Below are 13,362 nucleotides of genomic sequence, written 5' to 3'. Positions count from 1 at the left end.
TACTGTGGTGTACCTATCTAATGCATTCATAGCTTTGGACAATCTACCGCTCCTAAACTCTCCTCCATGCCTTTGCAGGGCTGTTACCTGCCGCCTTCAGGCACCTCAGGGGACAAGAGTGACCACAGCAGCACCAATGGAAACCCTGCAGCAGATTCCCTGGGCACACCATGCAAGCTCCTCAGCAACCTGTGCTTAAATGCACAGACCCCCTGGCCAGGTAAAGCCTGCAAATATCTCCCCAAAAGATTCACAGGCTGCCTTCTTCCATCAGGCTAGAGCAAAACATTCCTGTGAGGCCCCTTCTGTCTGCCACCCTTCCCTGCCAGGGGGTAAACTGCAGTACAAAACAGCTCATTCACACACCGTACAAAATCAGATGGTACAACCACTGAAATAGAAAAGACCTTATGAGGATGATTCAGCTAGTGCAGATGTCCAGCAGGCAACAACTCCATTTTCCAGCAAGTTTCAAAGATAAAGTAGGAGTTTTTGGCCTTTTCACAGAATTGTTTAAGTATTTTCAGTCTGTGGACTTCTGTCGAGACTTCTTACTGCTCTGGGCTTCAACTTTCTCACAGTGGACTAACCTGCAGGTCAACCATAGGCATAGCAATGAAACTTCCTTCTAGATGCATAACTAACAGAAAACACAAAATGGTCCCTCTCAAAAAAAAAATCAAAAAACCAGCACAAAATCTAAGCAACCATGAAAAAAGAACTTCTTTAACTAACAGAAAAATATCTAGCTGACCCAGCACAGGAAAAGATTCTCATTCCTATGCTAGTAAGGGATGACTGATCATGTAACTCTATTTTTGGCTTCAACACCCATCAGCTGTGAATGTATGTTCACTTTATACTCACTCCAAATTTATATAAAAACAAACACTGATTACTGCTCTCAGGTTTTTACCTACATGTGGTAGTCCAAACTGCACATACCACTCATCTTATTTCCATATAAGACAACTTCACTGTGCAATGCTCTCTCTTCTTTTTCAAACAAACCACAGTTACTGCCCTAATAACTCTCCAGTTTGACACTCAGTTTAAAATAACAACGAGAAGTGGCTATATTTAGAGAACAATCTGGTATTGGTATAAAGCTTCTCATGTTTCCACTCAAGCACACAAGAAAATCCTTGGCCAGGAAAGAAATCCCTCTGTGAAAGGTCTTGTAAGAATTCAAATGCAAAGCAATGACTGTATAGGAACTAGAAATGCTTCATTCATTTGAATTCTTCCTGCTTATTAGTGAACTTCAACTAAACTTCTGCAAAGCTCAACTTAGATTAGCACTGCCTGGCTATATGGATGAATATTCAAAATGTTAAAGGTCACTCTACTTAAAATGCTATAAAACAACATCTTAAAATGAAGCATTTCTATAGCTAGATGTGAGTTCTCGAGGCTGTCTGTGAAGATGTTAATACAGACAGTGAGCACTGTGAAGCTCGATATTAAGCTGCAGATGCAAACATTAAGCAAACCTGTATAATGACGCAGACTAGAAAATGCAGTTTTATTCTGTACAGTGTCAGATTTTATGGTTGCTTGTTCCCATGTTATCATGTTGCTAAGGCCTACCTCTAAGGGAATAAAATATCTAGTATATCCAGTTTTCTTAAAACATTTATTGCTGCTATATTTGTTAGCTTTTAAAATCCAGGCACGAGGATAGCTGCATTTGCAGTTTGTGTTTGGGTATCTCTGTGTACTGTAGCACTCAAGACAGACTTTACTTTCCTTAAGAGCTCAGGAATTGACACAATCAAAAAGTAGTTTACACAGTAGAAAACCATATCCAAATTTGTTCTCAGCTAGGGGAGTAAACCAATCTGTAGCTCAAAGCCAGAGAAGTACTAGAAGTTCCTCATTTTCTTGCAGCCTTGTATTGAGTAAATTTTCTGAACTGAACAGTTTAGGATGACGCCAAACCGTCAAGCGCTCTAATGGAAAATTAATGACTATGGAGTAGAGGCAAAATATAACAACAATGGCATTACTCCAGTTCTCACTGTCGTACTACTGTAATTATACAGGACAAAACTGACACTTGGGTACACAAATATGATTCTCCTGAGATAAAAAATATCTCAAGAAGATTGTGAAGCATGAAGAAATGTATCACCAGGTACCCAGTCTGCTGGCTCCAGCTTGTGCCTAGAGCCTGCAAATGACTGTGATTGTTTGCCACAAGTGTTTACATGTCTAAGGCAGAGAATATATCTTGCTGTACACCAGGCATCTGGCACTCAGGGGAAGGAGAGAAGACGGGATTTGCTAGGAGCAGACAACAGCAATAAATACTGATACTGATAATGAACTGCAGGTCAGCTTGAGGATACATGGCCTGGGAGAATTAAGGACTCTATTTCTCAAACAGATATGAGGGAGGGAGCACAGACATCTACATCTGTTTCATCACCTGTCTGAACATAGTGATGAGCTGAGAGCAACTCAGAGTCAATATCCACTCATTCATCTGCTTCCTGGCTGGTTCCAGAAAACAATGATGCCAATTACCATCAACTCTCTCATATGGCCTAAAATGAACTCAATTCACTTTGGCCAAACAGCTGCAAAACTGTGGTCTCAGTCAAGGAGGTTCATGTGCAGAATGATCTGCCAAGAGTGATTAGATGGAGCACAACTATTTTGCTAAAACTTCCTCAGGATAACAACCATGTCTAAAACAGAACACACCAAAGGCAAGCTTTCAAAAGGAAATTACTAAAAAGGTAGGAAATTATGAAGAACAGATCCTGTCACAAAATGTATCAGAGCACTCTACACTTTAACCTACCTGCTTCCCATGGAATTCTGCAGCCATAAGCATTAGAAACATTAGCTACATGACAGTCAAGCTCCAAAGATACCAGTAAGCAGCAAGTTCTCCGTATCCTGATTACAACTAAGAGGTCATTCATCTAACAGGATGTACAACAAACTAATTTCTTCTCTTGCATGAGGGTGCAGAGATTTCATAGACACATACATATAAATGGATCAGGCACCTACACATAGCATGTGACTGTTCTGTTTAATTCTTAACTTTAAAAGGAACCAGAAATTCTTATGTTCTTTTCCTGTGCATGAAGATATCTCTGAAAGGCCACTGCAGTAGGGCTTTTTTAACTTTCAGTCAAAAATACAAAGATGCCACAGAATAGTTAAGGTTGGAAGACACCACCAGAAATCATCTGTTCTGACCCTCCTGCTCAAGCAGGGCCACCTACAGCCAGTTGCTGAGGACCATGTCCAGACAACTTTTAGTATCAGCTGGAATAGAGACGTCACAGCCTCACAGCCACCCTCCCAGTGAAAGAGTGCTTCCTATTGTTCAGAGGAAACATTCTGTGTTGCAGTGTGTGCCCATTGCCTCTGGTCCTGTCACTGGCTGCCACCAGAAAGAGCCTGGCTCTGTCCCCTTTGCACCCTCGCTTCAGGTCCTTCTATTTATTTATAATATAAACTTCCTCCTCAAGCCTTCTTTTCTCCAGACTGAACAGTCCCAGCTCTTGCAGACTTCTCTCACACGAGAGATGCTCCAGTCTCTTAATCATCTTCACAATCTTTCACTGGGCTCTCTCTGCTATGTCCATGTCTCTCTTGTACTGGGAAGGCCAGAACTGGATAGAACTCCAGACAGGGCTTCAGCAGTGCTGAACAGAGGGAAAGGGTCACTCCTGAGCTGCTGGTAACACTGCTCATGCAGCCCAGGACACCACGAGCTGCCCTTGCCACAAGGACACATTGCTGGTTCGTGTCCAACCTTGTATCCACCAAAGCCTCCAGGGCCTCTTCTGCTGAGCTGTTCCTAACTAGGCCACAATATAAAAAACATGGAATGTTTTCCCAAAAGACCCTCCAGTGCTCACAAATCTTGCAGTATCCATAAAGATTTTAAGTCAGAAGTGACTTTGCCTTACAGGTACCTGTAACTCCATGAGCCTAGCTGGATTCTTATAGCCAGGCAACAACCTTATCATCTAACCCCGGAATGAATCCACAGATGTTAAGTGGTGTTTGCTGCATTCCACAGTTCTCTAACAGAGAGAAACACTCACCCTACCTGCTGACTCCAGCCTTTTTCAAGGGCCTTTTCAAGTCATGTTCATGGTAATTTCTGAAAAGCAAAAAACCGTGTTCCAGCCTGGAATAAACACTGTTTAGCAAATGCGAAAGAGGCTGGTGAAGGGAGTCACATTTTCATTGCCAGATCCACAAATGAATTATTAAGTACATTGGACAAGTAAGGTTCCCCATCTTATGTATCCACTGAGGATTTCTACTGCAAGGGGAAAGTGCTTTTTGGAACACTTAAAAATTTACCGAAGAGAAGTGTTTACAGAGTAAATCTAAATTTTGTTTCGTGCCTTAGAACATGATCTTTAATGTTATTACTAGAAAACAGGGAAATCTGCTTATTCACAGATATGATCAGGTATAGTTGTCTGGTTTCCTTACTCTCCAGGTGTAAAATTTTGCCACAAATGCATTAGCATTTCCCTAGACTTCACTGTCACACAGAAGCCTTCTCCAATCTTTTTGAAGCATGAGGGACAGACAAGACAACAGTCTCACAGTATTGATCAATTGTTAGTGATGTAACATCCAAAAAATAAGATCATCTGAAAAATGGATAATTACTTCCTTTAATAGCTTTGTATCTCAATATGGTTTTGTATACAACAGCTGTAAACTGCCCTTCGATTACTGTAGTTCTTTATGCATTTTTAATATCAAATACATTTTGTGGGCCAGGAAATTTGAAGAAACTTGGCACATCACAAGAGTGCCTCTTAAAACATTTTAACAGTTTGCTAATTGAAAACTGTGAAGACTCTGTTTCCTAAAAGACTTTGGCTAATGTTTCAAATGGAAATCTAATTACCATGATTCATGGTTATTTTCTTACTAGACTTACAAGGTTTTCAGAGCAGAGAGAAGCGCTAGTAACATGTAGCTCATACTTTATCAGAGAATATATCTATTTAAAACAACATTCAAAGTACACCAACACAATTACTCACACTTTTAGAGTAGTCTCAAATACTGATCTTGAGCCACATTTTGCAAAGGAAAATGTGTTGGAGGAAAGAAACAGCCATATAGTGTAGAACACACTGTTAATCAAAGACCACTATACTGTTATGTAAAATTGTAGGAATCTTTGGCTTGATTGTGCTGTGAAGAAGGACTACAATAATCACACGTTAATCTCTGGCTGTCTGGAGACACAGTGAAGGATGGGGCAAAAGAGGCTTAATTTTTTCATTGGGAGCAATAAAACTCTTCAAATTATATAAAGCATTCTAAACAATCAAAGCATTATATAAAATTACATGGATGATGGTGGCCCTTTTTCTGGCCTTCTGTAGCACAACAACAAGTATTATTAAGACAGTAAAAACTCAAACGTTAAAGGAAAATCTCTCCAATTTTTAAAGTATATTTTCATGAGATGTAACCACAGAAGATTTGGCCGTATTTGGTAAGTTTAATCAGTCAAGTAATTATAGCTTTGTTTGCATTGCTCTTGCACACAGTGGCTGGGGATGAAACATCTCAGAAAGTAACATCATGGGAGCACTCCAAAAAAAGCGAACAAAACCAGCTAGTTGTAACCGGTTTGGACTTACTTTTTCAATAAGCTTCCCAATATTTCTACTCAATAGCATCCTATATACTATTAGGGCATTTTCAGGCTGATTCTGTTAAAGTTTTGAAAAGTCTGGACCATGTGCAAGATGAACAAATCTTTACTAGTAGAAATGCTTCTGGAGTGTCTATGATCATCCTTTCAGCACAAGTGCAAGCTTACTTTTCCTCACTACAGATCTTGACTCACATTGGATCTTGACCAAAATTTATAGTGCAAATTTCTTCCCTTCCCTCCAAAAAATGAACTGGCAAATGATTGGCTTTCCTCTTCTTTTTTCAAAATGATTATGCATGTAGTGCAATAGGTGTAACAACCACAAAATATTGCCTAACAGCAATTTTTTACTGATAAAAAAGCTCATGCCATGCTGCATCTTGAAATTCCTGAAAGAAACTTAACATCAGTTTATTTGCATCTTCCATTCTTTTTCAGAAAGCTGAAAATATTTCTAGCAGTTTTCAGTGATTTGCATGTCCGTACTTGAATTTTAGGAAACTTCAACAACATCTGCAGGGCCAGGGGGTTACACGCAAGTGATTTTTTTGACTGAGGTGATTTCACCTCCATCACAACTCCCAAATTCTCTTTTGCCCTCCCACAGTTTTTTGGTTTTTTTTAAATTCAAGTGGCAAATTATCTATTTTCAGTACTTTTATGCAAAACAAAGTCCAGCCAACTGTCAGAAGTGCAAGGTATATTCAGTAAACATTAATTTTCTGAGAGCCATCCTCCCTCTCTTGCAGCCAGATTCCATGGCTCAGTGCAAAATGCACTACAGCAGTTGTTGACTCTGTAAGTGCTGAATCAGTAACAGCTGTATGTGAAAATACACTTATGAGAATGTTACTATTCTGTGGAGAAGAGGAATGCTTTGAAATTCATCTCTCATGTAGTGACTCACTGACAACAACTTAAGCTTTGTTTGTTCCCCTGTGGCAAATGGAAAGGCCAGACTTATCACAAGTGTCATCATGCACAGGCAACTGCTGCTGAAGCTCTTGATGGACATAAAGTGCCCTTGGCTGTCTTTTTTTTGCACAAGACCTGCCTCTGAAGATAGGGAAAAAATACATTAAGAACTGTAATGTGGGCATAGCTCAATAAAAATGCTAATACCCAGGAACCCAGGATGGAAGTTATACCTGGGCAAGCAAAATGGAAGATTCTGAGATCTGGGATCAGCAAGACAAGGGATAGGCTGGAGCAAGATGGAATTCTCCTCACACATGGTACTACTATTAAACTGCCAGTGACAGCCTGAACAGGAAAGCAGTATGAAGAAAGGAGTTGCTAACACCAGAGTGGTGGCTGAGTAGTCAAAGTCGAGTGTACAGGAGAAATGGCACCACAAGTAAAGGAAAACAAGAAGAACATGAGAGTCTAAGTGTAAAAGAAGTTTTTTTCTTTCTCCGCTTCTCAGTAAGGAAGCTGTCTCTCTAAATTCAATTACCTTGGCCAGGAACACCAACATTTTAATTATCAGATCAAGGCAAAACAGACCACATGCCAACCTAAGGGCTGCTACTCTCCATCAAACAGCACTCAGTGTAGAGATGCTGTGGCTACAGGTTTGGAAATCCCAAACCAATAAGCTGCTGTGGCAGGATGAATTCATCAACAGAGAACTTGCCAGCAAACAAGCTCTGGGGTATGCCAGCCTGGTTCTGCTGCAGCTAGGTACAAGCTGGTGCAAGTCTCCTTGACTCCCAAGTACACAGTGATCTCACAACAAACAAGTGAGACCACTTGTCTTGTGTGAGAATTGTACAAAGCCAGCAATGTTACAAGTTTTTTTTACATTTTCAAATTATGTACTTCCCAATATACAGGAAAGTACTGTAGATAGATGGAAAGAAAACTAAGCCTTCAAATATGCTAATTTATTTGCCAATAGGTTTGTAACGAAGCATGACAGAGCACATATCAGACGTGAACTGTGTTTGCTGTGCCACAAAATCTAGGATTGCCAATTATCACCTGCTTCATTACTCTGCATATTACAACCACATGATGTGACATTCAAGATCAGAGAGCTCAGATCAGAAGAGGTCAATTTTAAGTCATATGGCACAGCTGTAAATACAAGCTATTTAAATGGTATGCAGGCAATGTTTAGATTTGAGATTCCTTATGCTGCTGCTCTCACGCCTGACTTATCTGATGGCCTGCAATAGCTGTCCTGTCTCTTGAAATTATTTTCTGAAAAATTTTAAGTGTAGCTATGTGATAAATCTGTTCCAAAAGACAAACTTCAGTTTCCTGAAGCTACTGTTATTGATGTTGCTTGCTCACCAGTTTTCTATAAATTGTTACCTGGTGCGCTGTTTGAGCAGCATCTTGGAATAATGAGGCAAAAATAGACATATGCTTTAAGAATAAGAAAAAATGGCCATATTTGTATGTAATGTAATCCATTACATCACATTTCTGAGGGAAATCTATCTCTTTTCCTTCAAAATACTGCAGAAAGAAAAAACATTATTAAACCCCTGAAATGTGGGCTATTACAATGCATCCTTGGCAACATGAGATATGAAGAAATATACACTTCTAGAATTTCTGAAGGAAAGCAACACTCAAAAAATAGGTATTAGAAGCTGTCAATTATCCTATGAGAGCCAGGTACATTCAGCTGTATCAACTGCCAGTGACAGCTTCAGTGTTTCAGTGCCACAAAACTCATTAGGCACATGAAACAATGATCACTTGCTTTTTGGAGCACATTGCTAATATAAAATCACTCTTCCTTATAGGTTGCTGTCATAATAGACAAGTTTCTTATCTAGTGCTTAAATCCAGGCAAGCAGATGCAGCATAGCAAACTCCATTAGGGCAGAGTTAAGCTGAAAGCCAAAATGCACGTTATTTTTAGCACTATTAAACCAGTCTCTGTTAGAGTGAAGGGCAATGGAAAACAAAACATACCCACAGTTCACACAAAGTGCTGTACAGATATTCTAAGCAAAAATGTAAACATTGCCCAGAGTCACAGAAAAGACATACCGTTGTTATTGTGTTTAATGAAATTTATCTCTAATAATGTTTGTGAGCAGGATGTTCTTACCATAAGGTTATGGCCAGCTCTGTGCTGGCCATGGCTAAGCATAAGGTTTGGCAAAAAATGCCCAAACCTAACACTTTAGAATGCCTACAATTGAACCAAGGCTGTGTTTCCTACTGCTGTTTTAAGTGGGTCTGCATGGTTTTATTTATTACTCTGCTGAGGATTACTGCCTATTACACACAGCATCTTCCTTTGTTTCAAAGACCATTTTGGATTTCCAGAGCATGTCTGTCATCTAAAATAATTGTGCAATTTGGTTAAAGCAAATCTCAATAGTATTTGATGAATCTTACCCAATGCAGTTTGACAGCATGTATTAGAATTAACTGGTATTTCTCTTGCAAACACATATGCTGCTAACAAAAAAGTGAATTCTTGTGAAAATCAGCCACTATGCATCTGCAAAGCTCTATGCCCCAAAATAACTGGACATGAACTCACACTCCATACACCTGCAGGTGTTAGTAGAACCAGCATGGTGTTCAAGCTTCTCAACTATCTCTAACTACTATAGTAGTGATGAATATAGATGTGATTCCTAAATTTCCTATCCATTGGTTGAGTCCAAGAGTTTAATCTTTGTCTTGTATTCTGAACTTAAAGTAAAATTATCTGTTCAGAGGCATCATGAATGCAGTAACATTTCTGCAGGCATGCCTACACCACTGAAATGAAAATGGACCATTGTCCCCTCTGTTTATGCATAGCAGAAACTCACAAAGCTTTCAGATCTTATCACTGGTACCATACAAATTGATCTGTCGCTGATTTCAGAGGCAGGATTACATAATGATGATCTCTTCCTGAGCAACAACATCACAATGTTTCTTGTGTAGTTGGTATCCTACAAACACTCGAAGCAGAACAGCAGAACATGTTGCATGGAATTTCCCATGCTACACTGAAAACAGAACTGGCTCCTTTAGGGAACACGCTGCCTCAAGCCTGATGCTGTACTTAACCAGCCTGGGCCATGACCTCAGTTGGGTGTGCTTCCCAAACCACCCCAAGGCTCACTAGAAATTTATATCCACTTTATATCCAGCTTTTTCTGTATGTTACATTTTCCCTTGCATGGCGTTTGCTGAAATCATCATAGTTCTAAAAGGCAAACACTGAGCTAGCCAGTCACTGAAAAAGCTGACAGTAAAAAAAGCACCTTGATATGCTTGAAGGTCCTATTCCTGAATTCAGAGTCACGTGAGAGAGCTTGAGGCTTACAGAGGGGTTCACTGAAGCAGAGGTTTTATGGGAGCACAGGTCGACTGGACAGATGCCTGAATTGTTTCCTGTACAGCTGTTCCTACAAACAGCCACTTCACTAGGGCCTGGTTTGCCAGTCTTGAGCAAAGCACTTAGCAGTGAAACAGCTATCCTCTGTAGCACTGAGTATTTTCTTTTAATTTGCACTTGATTAAAATAGGCCCTAAAATGCCAGTTACAGGTATCAAAATTAAAAAATTAAATTTTTTTCAATTATGAAAATTCTAAAATTAAACAAAAAAAAATTATTGTATGCTGGAACTACCAGAACACTAAAGAGAAACTAGAAATATTTAAAACAGCGGTTGAACCTTAAAAATACATTCATTTAAGTGGGACTATGTAGCTGCAAACAAAAGCAAAACTTATACTTCCTTTCTGTGTGCCTGGCCCATCAAAAGATACTGGCTTCCCTGGCAACTGGGCAAAATACTTTCAAGTATGGAGTGGAAATTTCTGGGCATGGTTTTAGTTATATTTACATCACCTTGACAGTTTGGCACAAGATTACACTATTGAGACATTTATAAGATGCAAGAACTTGCACTGCAAATCACATAATCCCTGTTAAAGACCCACTGAATGCAATTCTATGGCACAAATAACATTTTAAAATAATAAAGCAACTTTGAAGCAATGCAAGGAGAAACTGAACTATTCAAAGCTAAGCTGTGTCTCCCATTCTTAACTTCCTCTGTTGTCCCAGTAAATCACCACAGGCACATACACTGACCAGCAAACACCAGGACACAGTGCTGCCAAAAGGGGCACGGTTTTATAAAACAAAAGAATGAAAGAGTGTCTAAGGAAGATTAGTTTTGCACACCTGCTGTGTAGATTAGAATGGATTATTTTCAGCTAGATTTAGCTGTGATTCTATGAATGTATTTCTGAGGAGACTAATAAAATACCTTGTGTGCCAAATGTTTGCACAGAATGTCTTGCTATGATCAAATTACAGACTGCAGCAAAACTGTTTATAACGGAAATCCTGACAGAACTATGCCTATTACGAGAGCTGGTATACCACATATCCTCCCAGAGTACAACAGTTCAGTTATGTATCTCTGAAAATGAGATGTGCAATAACAGAAGCCATGCAGCCGCTGGTCTGTTTGTTTGTAAAGAAAGATCAAACTACAGTAACAAAAATTGTGTTCTGTGCACCAAAAAAAGCAGGCTGCTGCTGACCCAAACCCCTGGTCAAAGGTCCTTACATCCTGAAACACTGTAGTGTGGATGTGCACAACATGATACACATCCACTTCTGCAGGTTTTGCTCCCAGCAGCTCCCAGTCTCTTGGAGCTGAATCAATACCACTACCATGTGGCTGCCTGTTAATCACAAGGAGGAATTAAGTGCTGCTTTGCAGACAGATAGACTAAGAGGGCATGGTGTTGGGAGGCATAGCTGAGACAGCAAAGATGGTAACTAAATTTCTACTAATACAGGAAATTTCAAAAATACAGGAAAATCTATGTATATTTAAATAAACAAATAAACTAAGAAATATATATCAAATAAGAGAAAAAGCACATAGTTCAATTATTACATCCTTGCAGGCTTTTCTGAGTTAGGGTTTTTTGTACATTCTCAAAGCCTACTGAGTAATCTAAAAAGTAACAATGAAGGTGACTTATTTTGCATAGGTGAGAACTGGATATGAATCAGAGGAAAAAAATAGTTTTTCTCAACAGAGAGACAAGTGAAATACAAAACTGGACCAGCCAGTTTTGAATGGAGCACTGATTAATGGTTTCTGAGAAGTCGTCTATCTCTTTGTATCTGTACTCACCTCTTCATTATTCTTGACACGTGGTTTTGGGCTTAAAAACTTTAAAAACACATAGTCTCTCTTTCTGTGTGAGCACAGCTTTCACTTCATGAATTACAATTTGGTGAACATATAATCAAAACTAAATTATTTTATTACCCAGATACAACCATGCTGTGTATATTTTTGTTTAGTCTTTTGTTCATGTAGATTCTGTCATAAACTGGAGCCCACACTGAAAACTTACCAAATAGTCAGAGCTGCATGGACACTCTGTGCAGTGACTGACTATTCTTTTCAACAGCATTTAGTCTTGTACAGCCTAGTACAACTTACTGAAAGACTTCACTTTTTCTGTTGAACTGGACATACTGCAAATCGGAGAAAAGTCTTAATTGAACATGTTGCAAAGATACTCTTGCTAAAGACTGTCTCTTGCCGTGGAAATGCATCCACTTTTGGAGTAGAACCCAAAATACATTTAAAAAGAAAATAATGCATAAGGAACGCATAAGGAAAATAATGCATAAGGAATGGGACCGATGTGACTGGTCTTTTTAGAAAGAGGTCTGGATAAAAGACACCTTTTCCCAACAAAACGTGAAAGACAGAGAAAGAAAGGAGACTTCTGAGGCATCCTGCAGAAACCCGCGGAGATACCTGCGCCGGGGGAGTGCGGACGCTTCCCCGCAGGGCCTGCCTGCTGGCACGGGGGAGCACACCCGGCGGGAGGAACCCGACGCCGGCTGCTCCCCGCGGAGCACCGGGCGGCTCCGCCGGCAGCAGCGGCACCCCGGGATGCGGCCGCCCCGCCGCGGGCTCGGGCAGCGCCGGGCGGGAAGGTGAGCGCGGGGAGCTGCGCCCGGCAGCGGCAGCGCTCTCACCTTCGCCGTGCAGCGTCCAGGGCAGATGCGCGTAGTCCCACTGGTAGCCGCAGGCGCTGTCCTCGAAGGTGCACGACCCGGGCGAAAGCAAGGCCGCCCCGGCGAGCCGTAGAGCTGCAAGGACAAAACGAGCCGCGGTCACGGCGCGCCCGGCGCGGGGCCGCCGCCGCCCCCGAGCAGCGCCGGGCGCGCCCCGGGCGGGCGGGCGGGAGGCGCCGCCGCCGCCGCTTACCGAGCGCGGCGAGCAGGCAGAGCCGCAGCATCTTCCGCGCGGACGGCCCGGGGCGCGCAGTGCGGCGGGGGAGAGCGGCCCTCGGCACCCCGGCGGGGCGCGGGCAGGGCAGCGGCCGGGCAGGCGGGGCAGGGACGGGGAGGGACCGCGGACAGCGCGGGTGGGCGGCCCGTCCCACTCCTGCCGCCGAGCGCGGTTGGCCCCCGACAGTGGCCCGGGGCCGGAGTGGCTGAGGCTGGAGTGCCCTCCAGAGCGGGGGTTGCCGCCTCCTCTCCGTTGAGCCTGCGGAAGAGTATCACCCCCGCGCACGGAAAGTATGCTGTCGTGCGTTTAAGTGTTTTTTCCCGCGTTTCAGCTTGTACGCAGTGCATCGCTCCCGTCGTTGTTTTACCATCACTGGGTACCACTCGAAGAGCTTGGCTCTGGCTGACGTACTCCCTGTCAGGTGTTTGTGCACAACAGGAAGATGCCCA

The 13,362-nt window shown here is 41.8% G+C and overlaps 1 protein-coding gene across 2 annotated transcripts in view; it reads right to left on the bottom strand.

Annotated features, from left to right (window-relative positions):
• MAMDC2 (MAM domain containing 2) overlaps nt 1-12,999 on the bottom strand; it is a 57,262-nt gene extending 44,263 nt beyond the window's left edge. For both annotated transcript variants that reach the window (XM_030969237.1, XM_030969238.1), the window contains exons 1-2: nt 12,890-12,999; nt 12,658-12,771 (exon numbers count right to left, since the gene is read on the bottom strand). In XM_030969237.1, the coding sequence (XP_030825097.1) occupies nt 12,658-12,771; nt 12,890-12,920 (145 nt within the window). In that variant the 5' untranslated portion in view covers nt 12,921-12,999. The remainder of the gene's footprint in view (nt 1-12,657; nt 12,772-12,889) is intronic.
• Between the last annotated feature and the right edge of the window lie 363 nt (nt 13,000-13,362).

This window comes from Camarhynchus parvulus, chromosome Z (genome assembly GCF_901933205.1).
Source record: "Camarhynchus parvulus chromosome Z, STF_HiC, whole genome shotgun sequence".
Lineage (NCBI taxonomy): Eukaryota > Metazoa > Chordata > Aves > Passeriformes > Thraupidae > Camarhynchus > Camarhynchus parvulus.
This window is presented reverse-complemented; position numbering and strand designations above follow the sequence as displayed.